General features: G+C 41.2%; 2 protein-coding genes and 1 long non-coding RNA gene across 5 annotated transcripts in view; 1 reads left to right on the top strand and 2 right to left on the bottom strand.

The window, feature by feature from the left end:
- LOC125286060 (aminopeptidase N-like) overlaps positions 1–13,739 on the bottom strand; it is a 38,731-nt gene that overhangs the window by 12,038 nt on the left and 12,954 nt on the right. For all 3 annotated transcript variants that reach the window (XM_048230747.1, XM_048230745.1, XM_048230746.1), the window contains exons 9-12: positions 13,383–13,448; positions 12,964–13,029; positions 12,338–12,516; positions 12,112–12,188 (exon numbers count right to left, since the gene is read on the bottom strand). In XM_048230747.1, the coding sequence (XP_048086704.1) occupies positions 12,112–12,188; positions 12,338–12,516; positions 12,964–13,029; positions 13,383–13,448 (388 nt within the window). The remainder of the gene's footprint in view (positions 1–12,111; positions 12,189–12,337; positions 12,517–12,963; positions 13,030–13,382; positions 13,449–13,739) is intronic.
- On the bottom strand, positions 3,048–4,899 carry LOC125286061. Its single transcript, XM_048230748.1, has 2 exons — positions 3,692–4,899; positions 3,048–3,086 (listed from the first exon to the last, which is right to left on the bottom strand). The coding sequence occupies exon 1, from the start codon at positions 4,736–4,738 to the stop codon at positions 3,785–3,787; it is 954 nt and encodes a 317-aa protein (XP_048086705.1). The 5' UTR covers positions 4,739–4,899; the 3' UTR covers positions 3,048–3,086; positions 3,692–3,784.
- On the top strand, positions 6,200–6,755 carry LOC125286062. Its single transcript, XR_007192125.1, has 2 exons — positions 6,200–6,291; positions 6,664–6,755. It is a non-coding gene; the product is annotated as an uncharacterized LOC125286062 (long non-coding RNA).

The raw sequence follows: 13,739 nt of genomic DNA, 5'->3' as shown, positions 1-13,739 counted from the left end.
AGTTAAAGTGCAATCAACAACAATTAGCCAAAAAGGCAATATGGCAGACCCTGCCATTGTAAACTGTGAAAACATGACATGTACATGACACAAAACATGACATGTAACCTTATGTAACATAACATTCAACAGCATCAGTTATCTGTACATGACAGCATAGGGTGCTTTTTTCTAAAAATTTCTAAACATTCTTAGCAAGCCTATCTACCACCTCTGGCTTTAGACATGCCCCGTGGCATGTAACAATGCCTGCCCCCCCAAAAAAAAAAAAAAAAAAAACTTGTTTATTTTGATTTCTCCCTTGGAGTTAAAGTGCAATCAACAACAACTAGCCAAAAAGGCAATATGGCAGGCCCTGCCATTGTAAACTGTGAAAATGTAATATGACATGTAACCTTATGTAACATAACATTCAACAGCATCAGTTATCTGTACATGACAGCATAGGGTGCTTTTTTCTAAACATTTCTAAACATTCTTAGCCAGGAAGACAAGCCTATCTACCACCTCTGGCTTTAGACATGCTCGATGGCATGTAACAATGCCCCCCCCCACTGAAAACCCTCTCTGAGGGTGCACTTGTTGCTGGGATTGAGAGGTATCTTTTTGCCAGGACACTTAGCCTAGGAAAATTTGGTTGGTGGCTTCCCACCACTCAAGAGGATTGGTGTCTGGGTCTACTTCAGGGGTCAATAAGTAAGATTTCAGCTCAGTCTCTATCTTTTCTGCCTCTGACTGGTTGGGAGATGACACTACATTCTGTTTGAAGAAGGCCGCTAAAGTCATCTTTTTCTTGGGTGGAGGCTGTGCATCTTCTTGGCGCACCTGCACAGCTGTGCCAGGCTGCTGTGGTGTACTGTTGTTGGAGGGAGCAGGTAGAGCCATCAGCTCAGCAACAACTCTTTTTTTGACTTCTTCCACCTTGTCTGGGTCAATGTAGGTTGTGCGGAACCTTGGGTCAACCAGTGAGGCCATGTCCAAGAGCTCATCTTTTACAGGGTCACTGTATTTGTCGTCAAGGTACCGCATTACATTCCCTTTTATTATTTTGGTGAGCTCTGTGTCTTCCTCCCCTGGCTCTAGGAGACTGGTTTTGAACAGATGGAGCACTGGTTTAATGTATGAAACACTGACATAGGATTCCCCAGAGAGTGCATCAGTGAACTCTTGGAGTGGTTTCACAGCTTTATTTACCGACTCCAACACATCCAAATCTTGCCAAGTGGGCACAAGATGGCTTACTTTTTCTTGTCCCAACCCAGGACACGGACTAGAGCCTTCTCCTGTTCGAGAAATCTCTCAATCATTCTTTGGCGTGAACCCCATCTAGTCGGGGACTCTGTTATCAGCTGATGAGTGGGTAGACCAAGCTCTGCCTGTACTTCGCTCATGTCTCTTCTTTTTTTCCAGCTGTAAGAAAAGGCAGACACAGCCTTTTTACAAACCCCAACAGCACGATTGATCCGTGGGTCCTTCACACCATTCTCTGTAGTAAATAAAAAATACATAGGCCTAATCAAAACACATTTTAGGGGAACATACCACTACATTCACAAACTTGTCTTGCTTCAATTTCTGTACAATATGAATGCACATGCACAAAGGGCACACACTCATTCACACACACACACACACACACACACACACACACACTTCATGTATACCATTATGATTAGATAGATAGATAGATAGATACAGTAGATAGATAGATAGATAGATAGATAGATAGATAGATAGATAGATTGATTGATTCCGGGGGAATTTCAAAATGTATTAATTCATACAATTTGTCATAATATTGGCTTGATGCATTAATTACATGATTCCTTACTTAGATTGTCTTGCTAAAGTAAAAAATGTCACTTGATGGATAGCCATTAGACTTACCGACAGCATTGTGCAATCTGTGTCCAAAGCACTGCAGGTTAGGCCACGCATTGTCCTTCAGAGCTTTAATCATGTTGCTGCCACTGTCAGTAGTCATACAAATGAGTCGGTCTTCGGCAAGGTTCCATGAGTTGAGGGCATCTCTTAGCCCCTGGGCTACAATTTCACCCGTGTGGTCCTCTGGAAAGTATGCCGTTTGAAGGCAGACGCTCCAAGAGAATCCAGTCATTGTTAATGAAGTGCACAGTGAGACTCATGTACGGTTGCATCGTCCGACTTGACCATAAATCTGTGGTGGCAGAGTAAGACGACACATCGTCCAATTCTTTTTTGACCCGTTGTCTTGTGCTATTATATAGATTGGGCAAGGCAACATCGGAGAAGTACTTTCGGCTAGGTAGCACATACCTGGGGTCCAAAACTTTAATCATGTTAATGAACCCCGGCTTTTCCACCGTATATATTGGCACCATATCCTTTGCTATATACATAGCAATCGCATCTGTTATGGCTTTCCAGCGGGCCAATTCTTGTCATATGGGATGCAGTTTGAAAACGTTTGTGGTACGGTGGACTGTATTTTTTAGCGGCTGTGCGTGTGGTGCTTGGGGTGCTGCTGTCTTTTTTTCATTCCGCTGCGCTTAACATTTCTCCCATTCGACAGGATGCTTTTGTTTGAGGTGCTGCAGTAAATTTGTCGTGATACTGCTGCCTTTGCTAGCAACAGACTTCATACAGACTTTGCAGCGGGGTGTTGTCTGGTCTAAATCTGACCTCGCGACGCGAACCAATTCAAATGACGGATGACACAGTGCCTTTCTTCGAACGAGTTCTTCCCTGCTTGCTGCCATGTTGTCACTCACTACTATCACTCACTATTTGGTAAATGCGCGCTCTATGCGGGGGGAGGGAGGGCCGAGCTCATTCTACGGGAGGCCAGAGGGAAGCGTTAGCGGATGTTAAAGAGAAAACCGATTTTCATTCAAACAAGTCGACGTGAACTACACACTCGAGTTAATCGATAAAATCGGTTTATCGCCCAGCCCTAGGCGCGAGTCTTCTTAGTGCAAACAAATAATAATAAAAATGCAGATAGAAAAGAAAAGAAGAAAAAAGAACAAATACTGTATACTATGCTTACTTCCGTGCACATGGCCTGCTTCTAAGTTCTAACAGCTCTGAAACTTAATTCCAAAGAACTTGATTGGAGAAAAGGGAAACAAACGAACATTAAGGCAGATGTATTTCACACCTGCCTACACCCAATTAGCAAATCTATAGGAGGAACAGTAAACTATTGGAGGTTACAGATATACACTTTTAGGTCTATTAATCTATTTGCTCTGCAACACCCTGAATTCAGATTCAAACAGCACATATTTGTATGCTGTATACTCAAAACATTAATTGCAATCATAATTTAAACATTCTGATTCAGATAATATCTGATTTAGGAACAATCAGATATAGGTACATTTCAAACATATCCCCCTTATCACATTTGTGTCAAACAAGGGAACAATGGATAACATAAAACATTTTTAGTAAACTGTATTGAGATGGAAAATAGGCTATAGCCTAGCCTAGACTAGGCCTACTGATCAATAACCCAAAACAGAACAAGATAGGCTGCACTCAATCGTTTAAGCACATTTAAAAGTAGCATCTTAACGTTTGTATTAACATAAAGGTGCCCACCAGACTAAAAAAATACAGTCTTCCCCGTAGGTTTAGGCTACAAATGGCACAAACCTCCCTTTGGAGAATCCCGGTATCCTACCATTTAGAAAATGTACAGTCTTACCATTATGTAGGCTAAGGTTAGTAGACAGGCACGGCTACTCTGGCAGGCTGTGTTATGCGTTAGTCATCAAGCTTATCAGCCAGCGAGCAAAAACTATTCCTGAGATTCCATGTCATTTGTCGAAGTCGACGGTTTTGGAGCAAACAGTCCTTCGGCGTATTCTTCGGCTTTTTTGGCGTCTGTGAAGGAAGTTTGTGTTCCGTTGAATGTAACCAGTAGTCTTGCGGGGTATAGCAGACCATACTTCACACCGGGCCTGTCTCGTAACAGCTCCCTGGCGCGATTGAATAACGCCCTACGCTTAGCTACGGCCGGAGGGTAGTCGGGAAAGATTTGGATTCTCTTGCCTTCGTAGAAGAGTTGTCTCGCCGCGATGGCTTTCCGTAGTATGCCCTCTAGCACATGATAGTAATGAAGTCTCAGGACGATGGGTCTTGGGGGCTCTTGCGGATCAGGTCTTCTACAGAGGGTCCGGTGCGCTCGATCAATAAGTGGCTTCGCCTCTAGAGATAGCACTTCTTGCAGTAGGTCAGCGACAAAGTCGTGTGGAGCGGATCCTTCTGCTCCTTCTGGGATTCCAATGATTCTAATGTTGTGTCGTCTTGACCTTCCTTCTAAGTCCTCACATTTAGTGACTAATTTATCCACCTCAGAATTCAACCGCGTTACTTGACTTTGGAGAGCAGTAATATCGTCGGACTGGAGTGAGGCTGATCTCTCTAGGTCTTTAATAGTTTTCTCGTGCGAGGATGTGTTTCCCTCAAGTGCTGTAATGGAAGTTTGAATCTCTTTTTTAGTTGTGGCAAGTTCGCCTCTTAGTTCGGTGCAAACAGTTTGTATTCGTGCATCTATGGACGAGCATATATCACCCTTAATCTGGGCAACTTCGCTTCGTAAGGCAGCAATAGCGGCTAGCACTGTACGGTTTGGAGGGTCTGCGTCGTCGTTCATATCACCGGGTGGCTGGGTTGTGTCACTCGAGTCCGAGGACTGAGCAGGGCCTAGTTCTTGTTCCTCGTTTTTCTTGGGTTTTCCCTTTTTTGACATCTTTTCCTCTGTCGGTCTAAATATTACTCTTGTGTGTGTTTCTTTTTGTCGTTCCGAGGATGTTTAGAGCGGATTTACATGAGTTTTGTGTTATAGTAAAGACAAATATGTCAGAGCTATCGCAATCACGTCTCACTCCTCCATCACTCAACCGGAAGTCCCTCGCGAATGAAGTTATTAACGTGGGAGTTGATGGGTGGTGCTTTTTTCTGGACAATTAGTCCGGTCTTCTTGCTCACTCCCTGTCGGGCTGTGCATTTCTTTCCATCTTCCGGATTAATTCTCACCAGAAATCTATAATGTGAGATTACATTTTAACTTCCAGTCTATAATTTTATAATTGATAAAAATAAAACATACAGAATATAACTTACCTCTGAACAAGGTCCAAATTGCATGCAGCTGACTCTTGGTATTCCATGTTTAAGACGTAATACGATGCAAAAAGAGTGGCGAAGGCAGCAGGAAAACTGTCTGATCCAGTGAATGTAATAGCAACTGTTCCTTCAATGGACACCATCCATCTTTTTTGCTGTCATGAGCGAGGGTCCTAAAACAAAACAATGTACTTTATTTTTGAATACTGAACTTCAAAAATACTGAAAACTGAAACAATGCAATAACAGACCGAGTTCAGATGTACACCCTATAGAGAATATCTGAAAATCCTTGATGACAAAGCAGTGGTTTAAGGTATTATCTGGAGTCAACCAACCCATAACCCTGTTGTTTCACATTACTAAGTGCTGTCAGAAGGTATGAAAACTACAAGACTTGGTACAACATAGACCAAATGGTGAAACATCAGCCAGCACTAACTGATAAGGGCAAAGAAGTTTCATTTTCATCTGTTAGCATTAGCAAATTTGGTCACTGTTGTAATGCTGTGGTTCTTTTACCTACCAGCAGCACTCACCAGACTCAAAGAACAGAGGTACAGAGATAGTTTCAGAACCCAACTATAGCTGCCAAACTGTGGAAGAGACTGCAAAAAGATAGGACCAAGATTCTGCTAACCAGGGATCCTTAAAAAAAAAAAACAGTGGAATACCCATACCCATATTCTATCAAATTTAGATTAATGAAGATTAATAATATTTATGCAATGTAACACAAGTGGGAGTGAGGTTGTTCGTGGATATCCTCTCGGGTGTAGTTCAGACAAAGGTAACCACACACATAAGGAGATCCAAGAACAACCTCACAACCACAAGTGTTATATGGCTTTTATAAAACCATTCCATTGCTAAATAATAAAGTTTACATACAAATGAAGAGGAAAAAACATACTTACCAAGCATAATGAGTCTGGGTGTGTCAGGCAATCTCTCGTGCCCCTCTATGTCTGCCACGGTTTCAGTGACCTGTATAAAACAAAACAAAACAAAAAAACATGGGCATTACAGTTTGTTAATTTGTCATGCTATTACTTACAAAAAATTAAATGTTAGATGTCTTTGTAGAGCAATACTTACATCAGCCAGAATGAAGAGAGAATCTGTCTGCTCTCTGAAGAATGCCATTAACAGCAGGATCGCTGAGATTGCCATGAGGTTGGTGTCATCTAATGTCCTAGTGTCATTTCCGATCTCCGTTAACAGGGACTGGATATCCCCTATCCATTTCAACCTCTGTTGCAAGAAGAAGTTGACAATTCGCCTGCCCTTACTCAGAAAAGCCTCTGTCAGCCTTGAAAGAAGGTCGATCCCTGTCAATTTTTCAAAATGTAAACAAAGCCATCTCTTCTGGGATAGAAAGGGCCACTCCTCCAGTATTGTAGAAACTTGAGGAGGGGGGCTGGAGTTGATAAGATCACGTTGTTTAACGTATGTCAACTGCATAAGGTCATCAACCCTAACCATGTCCACCCGTCTAGGTCCCTCAGTTTTGTATAGAGTCACTAACATCTGCCTTTTGACTTCCAGGGAATCTGAGGTTTCACCTTCAGGAAGGTCCTGAGGTTGCCAATCAACACAACCATAACTGTCCAATTTATTAAATGAGTTCTTTTGGGGAATGCTTTCGGGATTTGCTCTCTTTGGTTTACGAATTCTGGCAAGGGTGTTGTTTCTGTTCACATGCTCAACTCTGGTTTTTAATTGATTTAGAAGGGATGTGTAGCCACATCCCAAGAGTTCTCCTTCATCAGTCACATCCCCAAAGGTTTTGGGGTACTGTGCTACCACAGTCCTGGCTATCTCAGCACACTGAGCTCTGGTTGGGTTAACACAATGCAATCTGACAGCATCTATGATAACCCTAATCATTTGAAGTCGGTCAGGCTGGGCTGCCCTTTGTTCCTGAGACATGGCATTTCTAAGTGAAACTGGCATTTTTCCCCATGGAACCTGAAATTCCTGGATCCATTGGGAAGATGTAGAGATGGCAGAGGTGGCAGAGAGTGAAGATGAAGAGGAGGCAGCTGAGGGAGGAGATGGTGCAGGCAGTGGCGGAGAAGAAGTCGTTGGTGGCATTACAGAAGAAACGCCTGGACTCATCAGCACAGCAGAGTCACAGGGAGAGAAACAGAAGAACAGAAAGTAGCCTTTTGCTTGTATGGTGCTTGTATGAGGTTTGTAAGGTGTGTGTGTGATAGGATGTGTTTGATGGGGTCTCAGAGGCCTAGGTTATAAATGAAAACTGATTGTGTTTATCTTCGGGAGTTTGGGGCATGTCCACAAATTCACAGGCAGTGGGCTTACACAGTGGGCTTGCTATCTCTGAAATATTTGAATCCTTTCTGTACAAAAATATAATTGGTGGACTCAAATATACAATGCATATGTGTGTGTGTGTGCGTACTGGGGTGTGGAATTTGGGGGCATAGAACAGAGTACAATACAGCGTAAGACAAAAATGTCACAATGACAAGTGCATTCAACTAATTGAAATATCAGAACTTTATACAAACCTCTCCTTCGAAAGGCATCCAAAAATTTGCGGTATTGACATGGTGTAAGGATGTCCTTAATATCGTCTTCTGTCACGTAACAGAGATCTTGGACTTCTTCTATGCAAACAACTAGTAGAAGCCGTTCAAGAAGACTTCGCAGCCGCTCCTCATCTAATTTTGGAAGTACAGAGGTCACAACATCAAGGATGGTTTGTGACATCCTGCCATCTGCAAAATTAAACACAAATAGAGTGATGAAGTGCAACCACTGGAATGTCACATAAGTGATAGAGTGGTAATGGATAGTAGTCAGCTAGACTGTCTATGTCCATACACATGTATTCCTCCTGAGCAGTCAAGCTGTGAACCCCAACATCAATGAGCAAAACGGACACATGTTTCTCCAACATCAAAAACACTCTGTTCTGATGAAGCAAAATCAACACAATCTTGCCAAACACAATTCCCCCACTGTCATGTGCAACTGCCACAATTAGTCCCTTGCAGTATTTTGTGTTCTTGTACACTACAGCCGACAATTCTGTTGTGTCTTTTCTGAAAACGAATTTTCTGCAAAATGCCTGTTGAATCAAGGGACTGTAGAGCTTCTCCTCAAAGTTGGTTGTTGGGCCTACCACTTGAATATTGGGAGAAAACAGCTGCCCAGTGCTTAAGTATGCCTGCAACAATTGATGTCGTTCTGCCAATGAGCTGCACAAGTTTTTTGAAATTGTGTACGCTCCTTTGCACAGCGTTTGAAATAGCAATGTTTGCTTTCAAAGCGTGGGGTCCACAATCGAATAAGAGGCCCAAAATGGAGAATAAGATATGGATAGTGCAACAAATAATGATGTTTGGCTTTTAACAGACAATCAGGGAACATGGTGTGTCTCAGGTGAATGTATTCTTCAATGAGAACCTTTAGGTAACCAATCTGGCCATGACTAATTTTTGCTGCACAAATCAGCTCTACAATTTCCCTCAATTTTAGACAAAGCTGCCACACTTGGTTGTCTACTGGATTCTTAATACGGTCTCCAATGTAAAGAGGAAGCAAGCGTAAAAAACACCAATTCTGTGCGGCATGGCCACCAAGCTTCTCACCATCTTCTTTAACATCACATGGCCTGTTGTTTAAATCACTTCCAGAATGAGAGAATTGTGAAATGCACCTGTTCAACTGCACATATGTAAATTGTCTCTCAATTTTCACCAGATGCCTAATGTAAACTGCCAAATCATATGAGACAACACCCTCAAACAAATCATGCCCCAAACAAGGAGGTAGACCTGGATCACACACATGAAAGTGTTTCAGGCTGTTGAACATGGAATCAAATTTAATTCCATTAACAAGAGGGTGTCCATCTCTGAGTTCCAGAACACTTTCCCTGTAATTCTCCCGAGTCCTGTTGGGTCCTACCTGTCCTGGTTGTTCCTCAAATGTTGCCCTATCTATTAGGCAGTAGCGACAGAAGTTCTTACTCCTGCTAAAATTTTCTGTGAATCCCCCCACACAATGTGATCCAAGATTGTCCCCCGATATTGCCATTAATGATCCTTTTAGACTGTTGCTAATTTCAGTTTCAATTCCAAATTCCTCAATGTCTTTCAAATCCGATATAAGAGGCGTAAAAATCTTTTCTTGCCCAAAGTAACGGAAGTCATTCTCCCTACACAGCAACACCAACTGCATTGGATCTGTGCAAGAGCGGTTGTGGGGTAAGATTTCACCCAGGGTCAAGTACACAGCCAATATTTTATGCTTCTTTTTACCAGACCCAAGAGGGTTGGCAACCTCAAATGAATCCTGATAAAGAATTACAGTGAGAGATGAAGGGGATTCTTTCAAAAGAGCATTCTTTCTGATGGATTCTCCATCCATCAAGTCTTTTAAAACATCTCTCTGAGAGTCTGACATCAGATTCATCTTTGTCTCTGTGTACTGGTCTTTCACTATTGCCTGACTTAGAAGAGACTTTAGGGTCTCCTTGACTGGAATGTACTGAAAGGAGCGTTCAATGCCTGCTGCATCTGCACCTAAATAGATCTGAGTTGGTTCAACATAATTAAAAGTCTTCTTGAAAAATGTTTTGCGAGTTTGGTCAGATCGCAAGGGCCCTTCATGGCATCCTTTAAAGATATCTGCTTCAGTCAAATCATTCAGAATCTCATTGACCTCACTATCAGGCAGGTTCAATTTGGTTAGTTTATTTTTAAGTTTTGACAGGAGACATCTCATACCAGAATTATGAACCTCTTGGTATTCCTCTATGATGGTCTGGACCGTGCTTGCTGGAATGAGCATTTTAGCTTGCATTTTTAAATAAAAAAGTGCCAGATTGTTCAGAAACTGTGTGTCATCAAGCACCATATCATCCTCCACATGTACTCTGTCCACAGGAACATCAGTGGCAATGTCATCAGACAAGTTGAACAGCTCCTGTTGCTGTGTAGCTGGAGCAGTGTGACTTGCTGTTTCACACTGAACTAATTTATGATACCTACTCAAATGAGAGGAAAAGCTTGACCTAACTCTGAAGTATTTGGTGCAACCTGAGTAGGGACAATTCACCTTTTTTCCATCTCCAATATGCCATCTCAAGTGTGCACACAGATTTGCAAAATCTATGCCATGAAATGTGCAACCTTCAATTTGGCATGACATTATAACATCCTGCCTTTGAACTTGAGCTTGAGTTTGTGCTTTGTCATGGTGATGTCTATACATGTGCGATCTAAATGACTGAAATTTCTTAAAACTGCATGAGCACTGAGAAACACCACATGCATACCAGTAATTAGCCAAATTTCGGTGTGACCTTGCATGTCTAATGTAGGTGTGTAAGAAAGTGGTCGAATAACTGCAGGCCTTGCAGTTAAGGACGGACATACTTGGATGTCTGGCACTGTGCTCAAACCCGTCAATTCTTCTCACTCTACTCCAACCACTGTAGACAAAGACACAAAAAGGCAAAAGTTAAAACCCTGTTCACAACCTCACTTGTAGACTTTCTTCAATTATTTCCAAAAGCTAGGTTTACAAAAAGATAGGTTTTAAAAAAGAAAATGTATATATTTTATTTTTTTTAGAGGGATATGTCACAATCCTAATAGCCTACATTTTCTAGCCTAACGTTAGCAGATGCTACCTTGCAGGGATTAGACCATTTCTAACCCAGAAAAAAATATATACAAATACATGACGAACTTCACAATATACGTTAGTAATGTCACCAGGATAGTAGCATGGAAAAATAAACTATATCAGACAACTGTTAAACAGGGCCAAATACATGTGCCGTCTGTTTTGAAGTGCTAAAATAATTTTCGAAAGTCAGTGTATGCTGGCTTTGTGGACAAGATTATCATCGTTTTCGTTTAGTCCATGAAATAGCAGACAATACGCGATACTACATTTGTACAGATTAAAATGACGGCATAAAGAAGGCTAGATGATCTTAGTTTAAACAAATAGGCCTACCTTGCTGTTAATTCAAACTAGGGTTAGCTGTGCTTAGACGAGAGTCAACGGGCTATATGACAGACTTCACAATATACAGACGTTTGTCGCCAGGATAGTAAAATGGAAAAATAAATAATATAAGACAACTATTAAAAATGGGCAAATACATTTACTATTAGTTTTGAAGTGCTAAAATATCTGACGAGAATCGTCAATGTCTGCTCTAAGTGGGGACGAGAGTCGTCGACATCGTTTTCAATTTACTTAACGTTAGGCTAGCTTCTAGTCCTTGAAGTTAGCTGGTAATAACAACAGACAATACTTTTCAACGACAAGTCGATATTTTTAACTGTAAACTTACACAAGTTAAAAGGAGGGCATAAAGAGGACTAAATGATTATAAATTATCTCGATGAGGACTAGATGATTAATTTAAACAAATAGGCTATGCCTACCTTGTTGTTAAAGCTAGCTATGCTTAGCTGCTAAGCCAGAGACAATACTTTGCTATCGACACCAGCTTTGATACCAGCAAACAAGCTATGCTCGTCTTTTTACTAAACAAAAATCTACACAATGCTGGGGTAAAACTACTTAATGAATGCGAAAACCAAACTCACCAAATGTCAATGACTTGCGCTCATTCCACTATGGGTCATGTCTTCAGAAGAGGAGTAAAGTCGTCGGTTGGAAGAACTTCGTTCTCGATATTACAGCAAGGTGGCAGCAAAGTTACAGTATGCGGGAAAATGTACTGTAATATATTCCCGCGTCAATAATATTACACAGAATGCAACATTAACTACAACACTGTGCTGTAAAGACATGATATTGTATCATACTGTAGAATTTAGCTGTACTGTACTGCAAAACCTACAGCCACATTTAACAGTGTATACTTGGCTAATAATAAACCTGATTTACATTAATGGTTGAGCAGATGGGCTTACCTGACTAATGATTGAGCAGCTGGTCTTACAGTACCTGTCTAATGGTTGATCAGGTGTTCTATACCTGTCTTTTCAATCAGCCAGTGTTGATCCTGATGTACGCCATTCTTCATCCACTTGATTGGCACAATCCATTGGTAACTATGGCAATGAGAATGGAAGCAATAAACGACGTTTTGGAGGTTGATGCTATAACTGTAGTTACATCGGTTATACCGAATTTTATGAGTATATAATAATGGAGAAACATCATCAGCCAATGGAAGAGTTGTACTGTAGCATAAACCCACTTGTAAATGGATGGTCTGTCCACCACTGCATCAGGGTCCAACAGGAAGTGCTTCTGGCTAATGGTTCCTGTTGTGGTATCTATGGTAACCAGAGGGAAGCCCATCTGAAGGATCCAGCGGTTCATAATGTCATGGACGGAGTAGGGCAGATTTACATGTAACCCTGTGCTCTGTGCAGCCTGATGAGACAATGAAGCACTTTTCGGTAAACAGCAAATTACATCAAAGTACACAAATGTTCTTTTTTTGCATCCTGTGTTTGGGGTTTACAGAGGCCATATATCAAGAAATGTGTTTAAAGGGGTGGCTCAGGATTTTGGACATAGGACCTCATTTCTAAGTTAGCAAGTGTGATATTTATCAGTGGAGACCGTTTTCAAAATTTCAAATTTATTTGCCTCGGGTGTACTGTGGGGGTAAGGCTGTTTTTAATGGTAGGCTAACACATACTGATGACTTGCCTAGCACCTCCGAACTCTGAAACTAGAAGGACTGGATGGAACGTGTTGAAAATGGTCTCCACTGATAAATATCACACTTGCTAATTTGGAAATGAGGTCCTACTGTATGTCCAAAATCCTGAACCCACCCCTTTAATGTATTGTTCTGTGATGTCAAGAACTTACATCCTGCAAATGGTCCCAAAGGTCAGAATATACAGTGTTGCCAAAAGCAAACTGATGCAAATAGGACTGCAAAAAAAAGAAAATATAGAAAGAAATATAAAGAATGGATAAAGAAAGGAGAGAGAGAGAGAGTTAATAAATCCAGTGTCAGAGACTGTCATTTTGTTACCATGGGGATTATACAGTTTCAGCATAAATGTCACATCACCATAAGAGACATTGTTTACAATGTCTTATTTTTTTGATAGATTTTTTAGATCATTATAATGTCTATTAAACAGTTACTGTTACATTATTATTACATTACATTACAGTTACATTATTATTTGTTATACTGTATTATGAAAGCCTGATTTAAAGTGTAGCAATTAATGAATTGATTAATTTGATTGGTTGATTGATTGATTGGTCAGACCTACACTGAGTCCTTTAACGAATACGGGCTCAGACAGAAACTCCGACAGCATTCTCAGGACAGCTGCACCCTGTGACGCCAAACACACCCGATTAGTACAGACCTAACGCTGTCTCAGAAGGAACAGCACGTGACATTCCAACCATGGTTTAACACCACACACACACACACACACACATATACATTCTTATCCACAAGTATGCATACACCATACACATGCATTCACACATACATAGACTATTCACTTACCCATACACATCAATACCAAACATGCACATGTATGTACACACAAACACACACACACACACACACACACACACACACACACACACACACACACACACACACACACACACACACA

Source organism: Alosa alosa, chromosome 21, assembly GCF_017589495.1.
Source record: "Alosa alosa isolate M-15738 ecotype Scorff River chromosome 21, AALO_Geno_1.1, whole genome shotgun sequence".
Classification (NCBI taxonomy): domain Eukaryota; kingdom Metazoa; phylum Chordata; class Actinopteri; order Clupeiformes; family Clupeidae; genus Alosa; species Alosa alosa.
This window is presented reverse-complemented; position numbering and strand designations above follow the sequence as displayed.